Raw genomic sequence first — 14,276 nt, 5'->3', positions numbered from 1 at the left:
GTAGATAAGTAGAGAGTTCTGTCCAGCTTTTAACTTCTCACTGTACACAGGGACCCTAATCAGACTCGTTCTGAATGTAATCCAGAGTGTGGTTGTTCTTCTCAGAGGTGCCCAGCGTGTCGCTCGCACAGCGAGTGGTGACAGCGCTCATCGGTGCGGATGCGGCTCTGGAGTGCAGCGCCACTGGCACCCCACCCCCCCTGCTGACATGGAGAAAAGGTTCTGGCTCCACCCGTGACATTCGCGGCGTGCTTCTCCTCTGAAGTCCCGGCCTGCGATTACTCACAGCGTGTCTCCCTCAGGACGTCTGGAGCTCAGGTTGGAGCTGATCACTGAGCAGGACCTTCAGCGGGGCGTGCTGCGTGTGCCGAGCGTGCAGGAGCAGGATGGAGGAGAGTACACGTGTGAAGCATCCAACACAGCAGGGTCCACGTCAGCCACCGCACTACTGAAGGTGGGAGGTAAGAAAATCAGAATTAAACACACTTCAGATCAGATTCGGAGTTGTCCTGAAGCAAAGCCGTCCTGAAACGTCCACTGCACACTGCCGCTCTCTGAGTTTTCATTTCATTTCTAATTTTTAACAGCTGTGATGTACTTACTGACCTGTTAATAATCAGAATTATAATGAATATAACCTTTTTATTAAGCACCTCTTTTGAGGACGAACGCAGACTCTTAGTATCTTCTCGAGATGTTTTACTAACTTTGTGAAAGTGGTTTATTACGTTTCCTGTTACTGCTTATTAGGATGACACTGATTTCACTGTCAATACTGAATGGCAGGCGTTACTGGTGTTACAGGCGTTACTGGCGTTTACAGGCATTACTGGCATTACAGGTGTTACAGATGTTACTGGTGTTACAGGTGTTACTGGCATTACAGGTTCATTAATGTCTCCCTCTCCGTGTCTCCACAGCTGCTCCGGTCTTCTTCCAGTCTCCCCAGGACGTAACGGCTAACGTGGGGGATAACGTGACCCTGCCATGTGCAGCTCACGGTACCCCACCACCTTCTCTCATGTGGCGTCGCCAGGACGACCGTGAGGTGCCTAGAGAGTCGTCCAATCCTGTGGCCTCTCTGTCCTCTGCACCATTTCACATTCCAAGTGAGCTCACGCAGATCCGCCCAGATGCAAGAACATGAGCCATCTGAAAGGGCTGATGAAGTAGCCTCTCGCTTTCTTTTTCTCTCTCTCCCTCACTACCTCTCGTTCTCTTACTCTATATGTGCATGTGCTTGTGTTGTCCTTTTAGGTCAGGTATTTTTGTCCGAGCGTATTTTAAGAAGTATCTAAACTCAGATGTGATTAGACCCTTCTCATAAAAGCAGGGAAATGCGCATGTGCGCGCGCACACACACACACACACACACACACACACACACACACATTTAAATGATTATACTCAGTGTAATTTTGTTTTTGCATATTTTTTTAAATTCACTTTAAAGGTTCTTACTTGAAGCATGATCCCCATGTTTCATATCAAAATGTCCAGAACAATATCAGCTCTCTTCCTCGTGAGGTACAATTGACCTAGAGCACTGTGTAAAGAAATATGACCAGAATGCTGAAAATATGAGGGACAATTTTAGAAATCCATATTTCATTTGAAAACATACCTTTGCTCATGACCAACCAATAACTATATGAAAATTTTTTTATATATATATATATATATATATATATATATATATATATATATATAGCGAGAGAGAGAGAGAGAGAGAGAGAGAGAGAGAGAGGTTAGACTGGTTTATAGTATGTGTATATATATATACACACACACACACACTATACCAGCTTACCCTCACACAAAAACTATAACAAACCTTTACTAATGGACCGTCAATTTTGTCAAACAAAAGTCATGCCAAGTGTGTTAGAAATCAATTTCACAAATCTAAGAGAAACAGCATTTAGCTAGTAGCAGACGTCGTGCCCAAATGTGACCGCAGCTAATTCAACCACTGCAACTGTATTTTAAAATAACGCCCATTTGGCCATAGCCGTGTTTTATTTTCGTAATCTTCTTCACTGAAGGGAGCCCTCGGGCTGTAAAGCAACGTTTCCCCCGCCGCTTCTCCCCCAGAGCGCCATTACCTCACCCGCCGCAGGACGGTTAGCCGAGGGCTAGCTAGACAACGCCTGAAGGAAAGTTAACGCCTTAGTGATTTCGTGATTGTTTATTGGTTAGTTTCATACAGATTGACACACAAATTCTCCAATCCTGAACGCTAAGAGCTGAGCGACACACGAACACGCGAATCACACTGTGAGAGGCGGATGAAATGTATCGTAACCCATATCTGCCCTCTCATAGACCCTTTAGTCTTACCCACGACCACATTTAAAAGGAAAGTTGCAGAGGTTCAGCAAATGTTTGAAGTATATTTCTACACTCTTATTGCAAAGATATTAATAAAACACCGCGAAACATCCTTAAACAACGTGCGTCGCCCGCCAAGGGTTTGTGTTTTTTGGAACTGCTAAAATCTCATAAAAGCCATTTAATCAGATCATCCCAACCTTACTGGAATGTGGCAGTGTATGTGATCTGTGTGCCAGTGTGTGTAATTTGCGTGTCTGTGTGTTTGTGTCTTTACTTTGTGTGCCTATGTGTTTGTGTGTGTGTGTGTCTGTGTCTGGTTGTTTGTGTGCCTGTGTGTTTGTGTGTTTTGTGTGTGTAATTCATGACTTCAGCTGGAAGCAGAAAAGCCCAAAGTGAATTCCAGGGTGTCATCACTAGGTAATTATGGCTTGGTACTGAGTGCAAACCCGTGAGCTGTCTCATATGTTCTGATGCCTCTCAAATGCTGAATGTTGTAGTTTATAGCCCTTAAGGGTGTTTGTATTTCTAGTTCAGTTTCCTTGGTCTGGTCTAAAGTAAAAAATGAAATATTTTTGTGTTGTACGTCTGTTTTGCTTAGTGTTCACACTAACATTTACCATTGAATCAAAATAAACTGATATGGATACAGTCACATCCTGATTGGCCAGCTGTTATGATGTTTATGTTATGCCAGTAATTATGGTGATGCAAAACAAAACCTTTAGTAAAAAACTACACTGGGCCAATTGTGGCCGTGGTGTTTGTGAGTATCTGGTGGTGTTTTTACCAGTACTCACAGAATGCTGGAAAAATTCTTAAAGCAGGACGGCAACAGGAAGTTCTCTGAATTTTGTGACATCATGTCCTACATTTGGACCGTGTTCCTGCTTAAAACAAACCACACCAGAGTTCTTTTGAAAGTGGACTGAGACCAACCTGCTTAGAGTTAGAGTTAGAGTTAGAGCTTGGGTTAGGGTTATGGTTAGGGTTAGAGTTAAGTTTAGGGTTAGAGTTGGGGTGTTAGGGTTGGTAGGGCTAATGTTAAGGCTAGGGTTAGGGTTAGAAATAGGGTTAGGGTTAGAGTTAGAGGTTAGGGTTAGGGTTTAGGTTTAGGTTAGGGTTAGAGTTAAGTTTAGGGTTAGAGTTGGGGTGTTAGGGTTAGGTAGGGCTAAGGTTAAGGTTAGAGTTAGGGTTAGGGTTAGAAATAGGGTTAGGGTTAGAGTTAGGGGTTAGGGTTAAGGTCAGGGTGAGGATTAGGGTTAGGGTGGGGGTATTAGGGATATGGGTTAGAGTTAAGGTGAGGGTTAAGGTTAGAGTTAGGGTTAGAGTTAGGGGTTAGGGGTAACGTTAGAGTTGGGGTTAGGGTTAGAGTTAGGATTAAGGTTAAGGTTAGAGTTAGGGTTAGGGTTAAAGTTAGGGTGTTAGGGTTGGGGTTAAGGTTAGGGTTAGAGTTAGGGTTAGTTAGGGTGAGGATTAGGGTTAGGGTGAGGGTGTTAGGGTTAGGGGTTAGAGTTAGGTGTAGAGTTAGGGTGTTAGGGTTAGGGTTAAAGTTAAGGTTAGAGTTAGAGTAAGGGTTAGGGTGTTATGGTTATGTTAAGGTTAGGGTCGTGGTGTCGTGGTGCCCTGGTGTCCATTGTCGGCCAGAGGAGGATGGGCCCCACCCTTTGAGTCTTGGTTGCTCTCAAGGTTTCGTCCTCATGCTCTAGGGAGTTAGGGTTAAGGTTAGAGTTAGAGTTGGGGTGTTAGGGTTAGGTTAAGATTAGGGTTAAAGGTTAGGGTTAGGTTAAGGTTAGGGTCATCCTCATGCCCTAGGGAGTTAGAGTTGGGGTGCTAGGGTTAGGTTAAGGTTAGGGTTAAAGGTTAGGGTTAGGTTAAGGTTAGGGTCGTCCTCATGCTCTAGGGAGTTAGGGTTAAGGTTAGAGTTAGAGTTGGGGTGTTAGGGTTAGGTTGAGGTTAGGGTTAAAGGTTAGGATTAGGTTAAGTTTAGGGTCGTCCTCATGCTCTAGGGAGTTTGCCTTGCTAACTGGGGACTCGGACATGGACATCTGTACAGCTACACTGTGATAACGGCTGTTGTGCAAGGGTGAAAAGAGGAGGCGGGGTGATCAATAACAGTTGAGCAAGCACAAAAGATCAATAATAATTGCTTTCAAAGCCTATTATGGCCACATAATCCTAACTAAATAAAACAAAATAAAAGTTAGAATATGTATAAAATAAATAAATAAATAAATAAATAAATAGTTTCAGTAGTTCAGTAGTTTCAGTAGTTCTGATGTACTCAGGTACACTTTCCTGAATACTAAACTCATAAACGAAATCTTGATAAAGCAGAAGTATGGTTACCCTAGCTACATAAATCACTTTCACTGACATGACTCATGAACCTAGTGAGAGAACACAAACAATGGGTTCATGTTTGTGACCTGTCGTGTCTGCTCTCTCTCTCTCTTTCTCTCTCACGCTCTCTCTCTCTCTCTCTTTCTCTCTCACGCTCTCTCTCTCTTTCTCTCTCTCTCTCTCTCTCTCTCTCTCTCTTTCTTTCTCGCTACAGGTGTCTGGGTGGATGACGAGGGTGTGTATGTCTGTGAGGCCAAAAACCAGTTTGGCTCCATCACAGCCCAGGCCAGGCTGTCTGTCTCTGGTTTAGGTGTGTCTGTGCGTCTCACCTGAGTAATTGCGGTCACACTAATGTCAGTTCTGTGGAGGTGGTCACACTTTACTGTTCACTTAAGCAGAGCCGCCCCTGTTGGCTCAGGGTTCATCAGCCATCACGGCGGTGGTTGGTGAATCCGTAACCATACCTTGCATGCTTCTGGAGGGGATACCTCTGCCTGAACGAACCTGGGCTCACAATGGAAGACAGGTGAGTGGTACCAGACCTTTAAAGACGTGAGTCTGCTTTGTTGTTCTCTGCCGTTTTGTGGCCTTACAGGACTATTTGCCATGACAGATACAGGCAGGTGGAAGGACCTTCCGCAGGAGTGATGGAAGTCTCCACATGGACCGAGCTGCCTCAGAGGATTCTGGGACATACGTGTGCACAGCCATAAATGTGGTGGGATCAGCCAACCGTACAGTCACCCTTCAGGTTCATGGTGAGACATGTCCCTGATGCAGAGTGAACCATGAGTTAAGTCTCATTGGAATATGATGCATTTATGAGTGAGAGAAAAAGAGGGATTGAGAGAGAGAGACAGAGAGAGAGAGAGAGACTGATGTTTTTGCACTGGGTTAGTCTCATGGCTTTGTAATGTAGCCATTTAATGCACTCTTTTTCCTGTATCAGTATTAGGTCCAGAGTTTCATATCATAATATGAAGTGTAATTTCAAAGGTGTTATAGTTATCTTTATCACATGTAGAATCTGGGTTCCAGTGAAGTCCAGACCTCCAGTGAAGTCCAGACCTCCAGTGTTCTGTGAGCTGTTCTAACCTTCTGTCTTCTCACAGTTCCTCCCCAGATCAGTCCTGACCCTGTGCACTACGTGGCCCATGAGGGTGTGGCCATCTCTCTGCCGTGTCATGCCAGCGGAGTCCCTAAACCCACCATCGTGTGGTCCAAGGTAGGAAACGTGACCCAGGACTGGCAGGACACGTGGCCCAGGACTGGTAGGACACGTGGCCCAGGACTGGTAGGACAGGTGACCCAGGACTGGTAGGACAGGTGACCCAGGACTGGTAGGACACGTGACCCAGGACTGGTAGGACACGTTTGTTTGTGTCTCTGACCCTGCAGCCTGATGACAAACATGCTATGATAACTAGAGCACTGCGGTAATGATGAAGGAAGGGTTGAGTCACTCACGCTTTTTTACTTGGGGAATCTGAAGGGCCAGTATCCTTGGAGACCACCACAGACAGGGATTTGCAGTTTTCAAATCAAAGGCCGCCTGCTAAAGCTGCTTCAGCGACAGCTGTGGACGTGTGGAGGTGCAGAATGCTTTGTGTGTGGCAGCCAGAGAGCCATCAGAGGGGTTTATTTTGGGAGGCTTGGCCTGCATCTGAACGTCTATTCCTGAACCTGTCTCTCAGGTCCTCTGCTTCACCCCTGCTCTCTCTCCCGGTCTCACCCCTGCTCTCTCTCCCGGTCTCTCTCTTTTCGGCAGGGTGATGTGCCTGTCTTTCTGGACACCTCAGCCCCTGAGACTGATGGTGGTCTCCTTATCAGCAGACCTACTCTGGACCATGCAGGCCTCTACATCTGCACAGCCAGCAGCTCGGCCGGTTTTTCCAGCAGAGAGATTCTTCTCTCCATTTATAGTAAGGACCCTACAAGCAGGTTTAAGCAAAACTACCATCAAGTAACGGTTGCTGCTTGGGATAGAGTGACACTCTCCTCTGTGAATCTGTCCTTTTTGCCAGCCAAGCCCAGGATCCTCGGTGCAGATGAGCCTGGACAGATGGTGAAGATGGTGGCAGAGCTGGGGTCAGAGGTCATCCTGCCTTGTGAAGTTGAGGGAAGTCCCACCCCACTGGTGTCCTGGAGCAGAAACGGACAGCCCATCCCTCCAATGACAGCGTGGTATGACCATATAGACCACAGGACGTGTAAACACACACTCACAAACCCTCTACCATAAGAGTAGTCCTATAAGAGTAGACCTATAAGAGTAGTCCTATAAGAGTAGACCTATAAGAGTAGAGTAGTCCTATAAGAGTAGACCTATGAGTAGTCCTATAAGAGTAGTCCTATAAGAGTAGACCTATAAGAGTAGTCCTATAAGAGTAGTCCTATAAGAGTAGTTCTATAAGAGTAGTCCTATAAGAGTAGAGTAGTCCTATAAGAGTAGACCTATAAGTAGTCCTATAAGAGTAGTCCTATAAGAGTAGACCTATAAGAGTAGTCCTATAAGAGTAGTCCTATAAGAGTAGAGTAGTCCTATAAGAGTAGACCTATAAGAGTAGCCCTATAAGAGTAGACCTATAAGAGTAGTCCTATATGAGCAGACCTATAAGAGTAGAGTAGTCCTATAAGAGTAGCCCTATAAGAGTAGTCCTATAAGAGTAGACCTATAAGAGTAGAGTAGTCCTATAAGAGTAGTCCTATAAGAGTAGACCTATAAGAGTAGTCCTATAAGAGTAGTCCTATAAGAGTAGAGTAGTCCTATAAGAGTAGTCCTATATGAGCAGACCTATAAGAGTAGAGTAGTCCTATAAGAGTAGCCCTATAAGAGTAGCCCTATAAGAGTAGACCTATAAGAGTAGGCCTATAAGAGTAGTCCTATAAGAGTAGACCTATAACAGTAGTCCTATAAGAGTAGACCTATAAGAATAGACCTATAAGAGTAGACCTCGCTGTGAGTCACGTCTGCATTTGAACCAGTAAAGATTTCGGAAAAGCAAGGGGTTGGGCATTCCTGGATAAAAAAAGAAACATGTATTTGTGTGTGTGTGTGTGTGTGTGTGTGTGTGTGTGTGAGTGTGTAATGTTTGGTCTATGGGGAACTCTTTCACCATAAAGCTACATGTCAACAACTCCAGGCTGATGAGAATAACAGTAGATACATCAATCCCTCATGGCAGGAGTTTGTGTGTGTGTTTGTGTGTGTGTGTGTGTGTGTGTGTGTGTGTGTGTGTGTGTGAATGTGTGTGTGTGTGTGTTGCACATATGTGTGTGTTTTTTGGTAGGGGGTTGGGGAAATGTTGTTATGTGGGTGTGTTTGAGTCTGTGTGTGTGTGTTTGGTGGGGTGTGAGTGTTTGTATGTCTGGCTTTAACCGTGACCTCAGCCCTAACCCTGACCCCATCCTTTACCATTTGATGGGTATGCACTCTAGTTCAGGGTCACATCCGAATGTTGTGGACATATGCAGAGATGTCACAACCCCCCAGTGAGATTCCCACTTATTCTCTGTGACATACAAACATGAGAATGACTGGAGAACATTTTAAAGCGATCAGTAATGAATGACTTTACAGACTTGAACTTGGCACTTTAAACTTTGCTGAATGCATTTGATCTGACACTTAAAAAACCTCCCTGCCAACAGTACTAGCACAGAAGTCGGGTCACTTCTCTGTGAAATTTCATTGCTGCTGTCTGGCATCTTATACGTTTTAATCACAATAACTAAACATGCAAATCATGCGAAGCAACACAACACAGCAGAGGAGACCGAAGGTGTTTCATGGGGTCATGGCACCAGATTTAAAGGCACCAACAGGTTGCAGCACTCCCTGGAGTTAAGGAAAAACAGGTGGTCTCATGCTGCCTCATTTATGCTGATCTCCTGTTTCAGGCCAACAAACCTTTTTGTCAGTTGAACCAAATCCAGAAATTACTTGACTACAAATTACAAATTATGCTCCTGTTCTGGGGTTGAATGGGCTAGAATTGATCCCAGAGTTACTGTGTCTCTCCTGCTCTGGAGTTTATCTTCTTCTCCTGTCCATCTGCAGGTTCCTGGTGCTTCCCAACGGCTCTCTGAAAATCAGTGATTTACAGCTAATCGACAGCAAACTCTACACCTGCTCTGCTACCAATACAGCCGGCAACGTGTCTGTCACCTACAGTTTACACGTGCAAGGTGAGCAGGGTTTCCCATGTGACTCACCCACACACACCTGAACCAGGGTTATCACGTCACCCACAACTCAGTCAGGCTTATCACATCATCTTTCTGTCTTTAAAAGAAATTAGAAAGAAAATATGTGTAAAATTTGTGATTTTATACATTGTCTTGCCATTAGTAACTGTACACATACCAATAACGTTCATGTTAGTTTATGATGGCACATGATAAAATGTGATATATCGGGCTGTGGCACCTCGGTAGTTAACATACTCTACTAGTAATCAGAAGTTTACCAGTTCAAGTCCCACCACTGCCAGGTTTCCACTGTTGGGCTCCTAAACAAAACCCTTAACCCTCAGTTACTCAAGTTGTGTTTAGACAGAACTGTAAGTTGTTTTTTAAAAGTGTCAGATAAATACCAAAAATGACATTAGTAACTGTACACATACCAGCAAGGTGCATATTAATTGATGGTTATATATCCCTTCATGTTAGTTGAAGGTGACACATGATGATATAGGCTGTGTCATTTCCCAGGTTTGACTGATATCTTTATATATTTGTAACTTATTCAGCTAAACCGAAGATCCAGGCTCCGCCCACCTCTTTGAGGGCTCGGATTGGCCAGACAGTGGTGTTGCCATGCGTGGTTCAGGGAGAACCAACCCCAGAGCACAGCTGGTTTCACAACGGACGTCCCGTGGGCAATGAGAGGTCACTTAGGATCCCTGCCATACGGCACTCTGACAACGGCACCTATACCTGCGTAGCCAGCAACAGTGCCGGGGAGGACCATGCGGACATAGCCCTGCATGTGCTAGGTGCCTGTTAACACCTTTAACCACAAGCCTCCATACATGCTTCCCACATGGTTCATGGAAGTAAAGAGTGTTTCTCATGTCTTGGTTCCAACCCTGACATTCAGCGCAGCTTTGTATGCTCTGATCTGTGTGTGTGTGCGTGCGCGCGCGTGTGTGTGTGTGTGATTACAGAGGCACCCTTCTTTAAGACGCACGGAGAGGCCGTCATAGAAACTGTGGCTGGCAGGATGGTTGTAATTCCCTGTGCGGTACACGGTAGGCCAGCCCTGTGTCACATGCAGAAATACATAAAAATGATCCAGAAAACGTCTAGTGAGAGCGGAGATGTTACTCAGGCTGTGAGACTGAAAATGACAAATAACTTCAACCAAATGGGAAAAAGTGTTTCAGGTGCAGTGTGAGAGGTGCACCTGCAAAAGCACCCATCTTATGTAAACAACAACAACAACAACAACAACAACAATAATAATAATAATAATATCATCATCATCATCTGGGCTTTCAGGAGTCATTTATTGAATGTAATATGTCATTTATTATTTCCACATAATTCTTGTTCCCTCCAAATTAATAATATAGTAAATTATTCTGAGGATTTTACTACATTACTAAATAGAATTTAAATTTAGAGTGCAGAAGCAGACAGTAAAGTGGAGGAATCACTGTGCTGTCTGCCTTCTCTGAGGGTCACACATCTGCTTTTTTGCCTGAGGAGGACGAGCCCAGATTACAGACAGTTGCAGAGGGGCAAGGCATTAGAGAGATAAAAGTCTCCTCAGGGTGCCAGAGTGTAAGCGTCCCAACGCTGGAGTTCATCTGTGGAGAAACAGATACCAACAGTCTACATAATGTTGTTTAACAGTCCAATTCCCCATAGAACTCCAGTAATTTGTTTTTTTTAGCACTGGTTGTCACTGATGGAGTAGATGGATGTGTGGCATTTTATGGCTACATTTTATGGCTACAGTGTCATGTTTAAGGATTGCTTGGGAGAGCTGAATGTACACTATTAGAAGTTTAAATGACCTATTCTGTAGTGGAAACACAGACTGAAACATTAAACGACTGAAAGGTGTGTGATGAGCAGGTCTGTCAGGTGAGCATTAAGTCCAGCAAGGCCAGTGAGACAGGCTGTGCTGGGATCTGTGTGGGTAATGAAATGGGGCTGTGAAGCTAAAGTGCAGAGTTTCTGCTTTAATTTGTGCAGATACATTCAGACCAACCCTTTTAGACATAGTTCCTCTATTTCACACAGCCTGAAGTGATTGAAGTGTGTGAGCCACAGACATCTGCAGACGCTGAGTCCTTTCCTGGGGAAGTGCTGCCACTCAGACAGGTGCCTTCACAGGAAGCTCTGCTGTGATTGGCTTAATTCATCCAGCTGTGTTGTGATTGGCTTAGTTCATCCAGCTGTGTTATGATTGGCTTAATTCATCCAGCTGTGTTGGGATGCGTTAGAGTACTCAGCCCAGATTTAACTCATCACAGTGAAGGTTTGTGTACTCTAACAGTGATGAGTTCAGATTTAACTCATCACAGTGAAGGTTTGTGTACTCTAACAGTGATGAGTTCAGATTTAACTCATCACCGTGAAGGTTTGTATACTCTAACAGTGATGAGTTCTGATTTAACTCATGCACAGCTCAACCTAAAAAAGCTCCTCTTTCTGCACAAACAGCTGTGTCGTAATAAACCCAGATGCTGCTGAAACCTTTTCATTTGGTCCTAAGAAAATCACTGTGTTCAATACCAGCCAAATTCCCATGTTTATCCTCCAATTCATAAAATGAAGTATCTTATGAGGTAATGCCCCTGATGCATGCTGGGAACTCTAATTGAACTCCTAACGGTAGATGAAAGCCAGCTGTAACATCACTAGTCCAGCGAATGTGACAGTGAACATCTGCTTGGTCAGAGCAGGACATCCCATCCTGTTCCAGCTCATTTCCATGTTTTTTTCTTATTTCACTTCCTGTGCTATTTGTGTTTACTATGGGGGATGGGCGACAGTAACATCAATAAATAAACAAGGGGTGAATACAGGCTCTGTTATACCTGAAGCTCTGATATACCTAAAGCTCTAATATACCTGAAGTTCTGATATGAAACTGAAGCTGTTGTAACTGAAGCTGTTATAATTGCAGCTGTTAAAACTGAAGCTATTTTATAAAACTGAAGCTATTATAATTGAAGCTCTGTTATAAAACTGAAGCTCTGTTATAACTGAAGCTCTGTTTTAAAACTGAAGCTGTTATAGCTGAAGATGTTATAACTGTAGCTCTGTTATAAAACCGAAGCTGTTATAACTGAAGATCTGTTATAAAACTGAAACTCTTATAAAACTGAAGCTCTGTTATAACTGAAGCTCTGTTATAACTAAAGCTGTTATAACTGCAGCTCTTATAAAACTGAAACTCTGTTATTAAACTCAAGCTCTAAGTGAAGCTGTTAAAACTCAAGCTGTTATAACTGAAGCTCTGTTATAAAATTGAAGCTATGTTATAAAACTGAAGCTATTATAATTGAAGCTCTGTTATAAAACTGAAGCTCTGTTATAACTGAAGCTCTGTTTTAAAACTGAAGCTGTTATAGCTGAAGATGTTATAACTGTAGCTCTGTTATAAAACCGAAGCTGTTATAACTGAAGATCTGTTATAAAACTGAAACTCTTATAAAACTGAAGCTCTGTTATAACTGAAGCTCTGTTATAACTAAAGCTGTTATAACTGCAGCTCTTATAAAACTGAAACTCTGTTATTAAACTCAAGCTCTAAGTGAAGCTGTTAAAACTCAAGCTGTTATAACTGAAGCTCTGTTATAAAATTGAAGCTCTGTTATAAAACTGAAGCTGTTATAACTGAAGCTCTGTTATAAAATTGAAGCTCTGTTATAAAACTGAAGCTGTTGTAACTGAAGCTCTGTTATAAAACTGAAGCTCCGTTATAGCTGAAGCTCTGTTATAACTGAAGCTCTGTTATAGCTGAAGGTCTGTTATAAGCCTCAGCCAAACTGCTACTTTATTTCCACAGGTACTGGAGGAAATGTGTTTTTTATTTTTATCAGCATCAGTTCATTTAACCTTTAACCTTTCTCACTCCCTACAGGATCCCCTCCTCCTCGTGTCCACTGGTTTAAGGGTGGATTGGAGGTCCATATGGGCCAATCAGAACATGGCGTGTCTCAGTTCCAGAACGGCTCTCTGTTGATTGGTTCAGCATCTGCCAGTCACAGTGGAGATTACAAGTGTGTAGCCACCAATGAGGCGGGCTCCACGGAGAAAACAACACGGCTGAAAGTCAGTGGTGAGATAGAAAAAGCAGAAACTAAACACAGGTCTGACAAATGTGTCCTCTGACCACCTGACCAGTTGTCACTATCACACTGTCCTCTCCATCAGGGGGGGACAGTCTCCATCACACTGTCCCCTCCATCACACTGTCCCCTCCTTAAGGGGGATAGTCTCCATCACACTACCCTCTCCCCAGGGAGTGACAGTCTCCATCACACCGTCCTCTCCTCCAGGGGAGGACAGTCTCCATCACACTACACTCTACAGTGGTACAGTGGCCCATTGGAGAACCGCCAACACTGTGGACAGAGGAGGGAATTCTGCTGTTTCTGCTTGCAGTTCCTCCAGAGATCTCGGCAGACGGCCAGTCTGGAACCCTGACAGTCACTGTGGAACAGCCCCTCACCCTGGGTTGCCATGCCCAAGGACACCCCAATCCCTCCATCTCCTGGACTAAAGACGACAAGCCTGTAGGTCTACCCCACCTGCAGGTCTACCCCACCTGTAGGTCGACCCTGTAGGTCTGCCCCACCTGTAGGTGTACCCCATAGGTCAACCCTATCTGTAAGTCTTGCCTGTAGGTCTACCCTCCTGTAGATCTACCCCATAGGTCTACCCCACCTGGAGATCTACCCTGTATGTCTACCCCACCTGTAAGTCTACCCTGTAGGTCTACCCCATAAGTCTACCACACCTGTAGGTCTATGTTTTATGCTTATGTTTTACGTTTACGTTTACATTTACCACGTTTATCAGACACTTATCCAGAGCGACTTACAAAAGTGCTTTGTCATTTCCTCATAGAATACATCCTAGCAGTACAGTAGGTTAGAGTCCAACATACCAATGAACTAGAACACTGTAGAATACAGGAATAAATGCTGATACCTAGAAATGCAAAATACATTTGAAAAGTCCTTTATTAAAAAATGCTTATTGGAGTTTGGTGTTCTGGTGAAACAGTTTACTGCCCACCACACACACACACACACATATGCACATGCACAAACAAGTGCACATACACGCACACACACACACACACACACACACACACATACACATATGCACGCACGCATGCACGCACACACACACACACACACACACACACACACACGCACGCTGTGCTGATTGGTGAGTTCGCTTGCTGTGTGTGGGCTGTAGGTTCAGGCCTCCCCTGGCGTGTACCTGTACGGCGGGAGCAGGCAGCTGCATGTTGCCCGGGTGCAGAGCGAGCATGCAGGCGTCTACTCGTGCACTGCCGTCAACTCTGCAGGCCGGACGAGCAGGACCTTCTCAGTGGTGGTCCAGGGTACGCT

The 14,276-nt window shown here is 44.4% G+C and overlaps 1 protein-coding gene and 1 long non-coding RNA gene across 3 annotated transcripts in view; one reads left to right on the top strand and one right to left on the bottom strand.

Annotated features, from left to right (window-relative positions):
- Positions 1-14,276, top strand: part of hmcn2 (hemicentin 2) — a 59,101-nt gene that overhangs the window by 14,641 nt on the left and 30,184 nt on the right. For both annotated transcript variants that reach the window (XM_081703099.1, XM_035536166.2), the window contains 15 exons: positions 106-219; positions 303-461; positions 921-1,109; positions 4,889-4,984; positions 5,073-5,200; positions 5,288-5,432; positions 5,787-5,899; positions 6,443-6,596; positions 6,699-6,858; positions 8,735-8,862; positions 9,426-9,671; positions 9,843-9,926; positions 12,776-12,973; positions 13,300-13,430; positions 14,122-14,269. In XM_081703099.1, coding sequence (XP_081559225.1) covers positions 106-219; positions 303-461; positions 921-1,109; positions 4,889-4,984; positions 5,073-5,200; positions 5,288-5,432; positions 5,787-5,899; positions 6,443-6,596; positions 6,699-6,858; positions 8,735-8,862; positions 9,426-9,671; positions 9,843-9,926; positions 12,776-12,973; positions 13,300-13,430; positions 14,122-14,269 — 2,193 coding nt within the window. The remainder of the gene's footprint in view (positions 1-105; positions 220-302; positions 462-920; positions 1,110-4,888; positions 4,985-5,072; positions 5,201-5,287; positions 5,433-5,786; positions 5,900-6,442; positions 6,597-6,698; positions 6,859-8,734; positions 8,863-9,425; positions 9,672-9,842; positions 9,927-12,775; positions 12,974-13,299; positions 13,431-14,121; positions 14,270-14,276) is intronic.
- Positions 309-2,972, bottom strand: LOC113587501 (uncharacterized). Its single transcript, XR_003411747.3, has 3 exons — positions 1,835-2,972; positions 1,462-1,546; positions 309-448 (listed from the first exon to the last, which is right to left on the bottom strand). It is a non-coding gene; the product is annotated as an uncharacterized LOC113587501 (long non-coding RNA).

This window comes from Electrophorus electricus, chromosome 20 (genome assembly GCF_041902795.1).
Source record: "Electrophorus electricus isolate QZ-2024a chromosome 20, ASM4190279v1, whole genome shotgun sequence".
Classification (NCBI taxonomy): Eukaryota; Metazoa; Chordata; class Actinopteri; order Gymnotiformes; family Gymnotidae; genus Electrophorus; species Electrophorus electricus.
This window is presented reverse-complemented; position numbering and strand designations above follow the sequence as displayed.